General features: G+C 45.4%; 1 protein-coding gene across 2 annotated transcripts in view; it reads right to left on the minus strand.

Moving 5' to 3' along the window:
- The window catches only part of slain2 (SLAIN motif family, member 2), a 72468-nt gene extending 69200 nt beyond the window's left edge, over nt 1-3268 (minus strand). Inside the window, exon 1 of one of the 2 annotated variants that reach the window (XM_043691382.1) lies at nt 2711-3268. In XM_043691382.1, coding sequence (XP_043547317.1) covers nt 2711-3093 — 383 coding nt within the window. In that variant the 5' untranslated portion in view covers nt 3094-3268. The remainder of the gene's footprint in view (nt 1-2710) is intronic. The other variant, XM_043691372.1, reaches the window with a different exon arrangement.
- Nucleotides 3269-5336: the final 2068 nt, after the last annotated feature.

The raw sequence follows: 5336 nt of genomic DNA on the forward strand, positions 1-5336 counted from the left end.
GTAATTTGAAATGTTGCCTTTTATTCAGAAATCTATCTTTTCTTAAATTCACTTATGGAATGTGGGTGTAAGTGGCTGGGCTAGGTTTTTTGGCATCCCTAATTGCCCTTGGAGTGGCAGTAGTGATAAGCTGCCTTCCTGAACCGATGCAATCTAGGCAGACCAACAATGCCAGGAGAATAGGAGTTCCAGGATTTGGATCCAACCATGAAGGAATGGTGATATAGTTCCATGTCAGGATGGTGCATGGCTTGAAATGGAACTTACAGGTGGTGATGTTGCCCTGGTCCCTCCAGACTGTATTGGTCCCAGGTTTGGAAGGTGCTGTCGAAGAAGCCTTAATGAATTTCTGCAGTGCATTGTGGAGTTAGTACACCCTGCTGCGTCTGCAGTCAAGCTTGATTGTTGGATCTGTATTCATCCAGCAATTGGGGTGTATTCCAAACTCTTGACTTGTCTTTGAGATGATGGATAGATTTTGGGAGTCAGCACGAGTTAATCACCAGATTGCCTCTGACCTGCCCTTATAGCTACTGTATTTATATGGCTAGTACAGTTCTGTTTCTAGATAATGGTAATCCTTAGGATGTTGACAGTGGTGGATCCACTCATGGTAATGCAAATGAATGTCCAAGGATGATGGTTCCATACTCTCAGGATGGATTTCGTCATTACCTGGTACTTATGTGGTATGAATGTTAATTGCTAGTTGTCAGCCCAAGCCTGGATACTATCTAGATCTCCAGTTTTGCTCGGGCTTCTTGATGCCACACTTGGTCAAAACAGGATCTTCAAGTCAAGGGCAGTCAGTCATTCTCACCACTTAAAATTCAGCTCTTCTGTCCATGTTTGAACCAATACTGTGATGAGATCAAGAGTTGAGTGGCCCCAGCGGAACCCAAACTGGGGGTTGATAAGCAGGTGTTACATTTTTCATCAAATATATAATGATTACGACTAACTTGACTGAGTAATTGACAATGCAGTTTGTGATTGGATTGAATTTGCCCTGTACAGGACAAATGGGAGAAATTGTCCCCATTGCTGGGTGGATCCAGGTGTTGTAGCAGTACTAAAACAGCCTTGCTAGAGGTGAGGCAAGTTCTGGAGCATGTGTGTTACACCATCATGACCCTTTGGTCCAACATGCCCATACAGACTAAATTTCCCAGACTAAACTAGTCCCATTTGACTGTTCTTAGGAAATATCCCTCTAAACCTTTCCGCTTTCCTGTACCTGTCTAAACATCTTTTAAATGTTATAACTGTAGCCACACCTAACACCTCCTCTGGCAGTTCTTTCCACATATGATCCACCTTCTGTGGAAAAATTGCTCCTCGGGCCACTTTTAAATCTCTCATGTTAAAATTATGCCCTCCAGTTTTGAACCCCCCCTCCCAACATGCTAGAGAAAAGACATCAGCTATTCACTTTACCTATGCCCAAACATTAACTGCTAGATCTTTTCAAAGTCTATTGCATTTAGCATAATGATAGTGCCGCACATGATAAAAGGTATTCTCTACGTGAAGGTGTGACCGTTTCCATAATGACTGAGTGATAACCACTCTTACCAATACAGATTAATCTGTCCATGACAGTGTGAGACAGAGGCCAAGTACATTCTTCCCTCTTGTTGGTTCCCTCACCACCTACCACAAATCAATATAGCAGCAATGCCTTTCAGTGATCGACTCAACCAACTCAATCAGTAGTGCAGCTTCAGAGCTATACTGGTTTTAAATATTAACCTCAGAGTACATTGTGTACCCTGGTCATACTCACTGGGTTCTCCAAGTGGTATTCAACATAAACCACTGACAATATCTGGTCCCTGGATTATTAGTTCAGTGTTAACACCACTATGTCATTTGCCTCCCCCAAGGCATCTGGCTTCAGATTGTATTAAAAAGGACTGATTAGGTTGCTGGAAAATTAGCTGTTGATTTGGGCTAGAGGCCAAATGCATCAAAATTACTTGATGAACCTGTGACCAAGGAACAAGACTTCAAATGATAAATAATGCTCATGAAAGAATGACCAGTCTGGTTCTGTAATCCAAGCTGCAAAGATGATCTTAAGGTTCTTTTATATTTGGACCCATCCCATACAGTTTATCAGCAATTATTAAAACTGGCTCCATCATCTTCACAGGTTTGGGGCAAAGGAGCACACTGGTTTACACTATAATTGTTTTAGACATCAGCCACAAGTTGCAAAACAATGTTCTGACCCACTAGTAATCTAGAGCGATATTATTTGCATACTTATCTTTTTAAAAAACGCTAGTCACCTGCACGTGGGTTTTTCATACTTACATGAAAACCTTAGTGTTTATTTGGCCACCGCACCACTTTTGTGGCCTGGTACAAAGCAAATTGGATCGGTGGTCATTTACCTCGAAAAAAAGTACTTACTGCATCTTAACATGCAGATTTGAGAGATGAAAATAAATTGATAGGATCCTGAGGGAACAACATATAACATGCTCTAAACGGTACCTTAGGTTTATTTTTAAAAGTTACAGCTTTGAAAAAAAGCACCAGGAACCTGACTATATTAAAATACCAACTTTAAAAATCACGCCAGCAAACCGGAAGAGACTATAGGATAGGGAGCAGCCGTCTGCCCAGACAGGTTTCCAGAGTCAGACACGGGGGGAGTGCCATTTATCACACTGTCCCCGCCCTCCCTCACTCACTCACTCACCAGCTGTCCTCCTCCGCCTCCTTATCCTCCGAAGCCATTGTCTCCAGATCCAGCGCCGCCACCTCATCCAGCACCGTCCGCTCCCCCAGCACCGGGCTCTCCCTGTCCCCCGACATACAGCCCTGCGTCTGAGACACGGCTCCGCCCCGGGCCGGCAACGGGGACCCAGCCTCCCCATCCTGAGCGAGCGCCGGGCCTGGGTTAGAGCCGCTCACGGATTGCCAAGCGTTGCCGCAGGCCCCGGGGGAGGCAGGCGGCTGCTTGGGGCTCAGGAGGGTGGATCGGGTCCTCAGTTGTTCGTTTTGTTTCTCGAGTTTGCGAACCAACTCCTGCAGCTTCCGTACTTCCAGGTCGGCGCTGACGTTGGAGTTAACGTCCTCCATCCTTTCGCGTCTCTCGAGCGTTTCCCTCTCTCGATCTTGTATCTACTCTCGACCCTCGTCGTCCTCACCTACCGGGACATGACAGGCGCAGCCGGGTTCCCACGCCCAACTCCGGGCTCGGCCGTCATTTGCCGGCCGCCATCTTCCTGCCGCCGGTCTCCACCCCGTCGCGTGACGTCACCGGGTTCCTTCCTCCCGTGGGGGACCCAAACGTCACCGGGTTCCGACACGTCTCGATTCATGACGCTACCGCGCCGGCCACGCCCCCCCTCAACCAGACAGCTGCCTCGTGGCGCCCGGCTCCAGTCTCTCTCACGAGCACAACTTGCAACACTCTGAACACGCGCTCACTGCCAACAATGCGCCTTCGAGATGTGACATCGTATTCACGTTGGACTGAGCTCGACCAGGTTAAAAATCACACAACACCAGCTTACAGTCAAACAGGTTTAGTTGGAAGCACTAGCTTTCTGAGCGCTGCTCCTTCATCTGGTGGTTGTGGAGTAAGATTGTAAGACACAGAATTTATACCAGAAGATTACAGTGTCATACAGATATATACAGTGATACATTGAACAAACCTAGATTATTAAGTCTTTCATCATTTCGAATGATTTGGAGATGCCGGTGTTGGACTGGGGTGTACACATTACACCTGGTTATAGTCCAACAGGTTTAATTGGAAGCACTAGCTTTCAAAGCGTCGCTCCTTCATCAGGTGGTTGTGGCGCTCCGAAAGCTAGTGCTTCCAATTAAACCTGTTGGATTATAACCTGGTGATGTGTGATTTGTAACATCATTTATAATGATTTAGATTAGATTCCTGACAGTGTAGAAACAGGCCCTTCGGCCCAACAAGTCCACACCAACCCTCTGAAGAGTAATCCACCCAGACCCATTTCCCTCTGACTAATGCACCTAACATTATGGGCATTTTAACATGGCCAATTCACCTGACCTGTACATAGAGTCATAGAGATGTACAGCATGGTGTGGGATATAGGTGAATTAATGTTATTTCTGCAATTATAAGTTCTGATACAGAGTAAATGAATTCACATTAGTTTGGGATTGTTTCGGCCGAGAGCTGAATTAGCAAGAATGAGGAAATATATAATTCATTAAAAATGATATGTCAGCATGAGACGTGATTACAAAACAATGGTAGAAATACAGGCACTAGATAAAATGCTGTGAAAAGAGGCCTGAAGTTGTGGGATCAGTCTTAAGGAAATGAGTGACGTAAGCGGAGGAGGGGGCAAACAATGAAATATGAAAAAATATGGGGATTCAAATTGTATAAATTTCGAGAGTTTGTTGGATTTGATGTGTATTTGTCATTGCCTTACCTGGCATTAAATATTGCACCCACTTGCAAGTGTACAAATAAACGACACTACTGTTTCAGATTTTTGTCTCGGACTGAAATTATTGAAGTGAGTGAGCTTTGATTCTCACAATGGAAACAGACCCTTCGATCCAACCCGTCCATACTGACCAGATATCCCAACCCAATCTAAGTCCCACCTGTCAGCGCCCGGTCCATATCCCTCCAAACCCTTCCTATTCATATACCCATCCAAATGCCTCTTAAATGTTGCAATTGTACCATCATCTGGCAACTCATTCCATACACGTACCATCCTCTGCGTAAAAAGGTTGCCCCATAGGTCTCTTTTATATCTTTCCCCTCTCACCCTAAACCTATGCCCTCTAGTTCTGGACTCCCCGACCCCAGGGAAAAGACTTTGTCTATTTATCCTTTCCATGCCCCTCAATTTTGTAAACCTCTATAAGGTCACCCCCCTTTGCGCCCGTGGTAGGAGACTGAAGCAAACCCACGCAGACACGGGGAGAATGTGCAAAATCCACACATCCAGTCGCTAGAGGCTTGAATTTAAACTGGGACCCTGGTGCTGTGAAGCAGCAGTGCTAGCCATTTGAACCACCGTGCCACCCCAAGTTGCAAGTTCCGGTTCATTAATATGTAAATCCCAGAACTTCTTTTAAGTCACCTTCTCGAGATAAGTTAAGGTTTCATAACAAAAGGTGACAGCTCAGACAACGCATTAAAGGTGTGAGGCCCGAGTCTGTCCGTAACCCAATCTTGAGTCAGACTGGTTCTATTTCCAAAGTGGAATTTACAAAATATTACATGTATTGAATGCCTGCAGACTGTGCACTTTTTGAGCATGTGCGCTCACATTCATACAAGCACACACTCACTCTCTCCCTCATGCACG

Source organism: Chiloscyllium plagiosum, chromosome 1, assembly GCF_004010195.1.
Source record: "Chiloscyllium plagiosum isolate BGI_BamShark_2017 chromosome 1, ASM401019v2, whole genome shotgun sequence".
Classification (NCBI taxonomy): Eukaryota; Metazoa; Chordata; class Chondrichthyes; order Orectolobiformes; family Hemiscylliidae; genus Chiloscyllium; species Chiloscyllium plagiosum.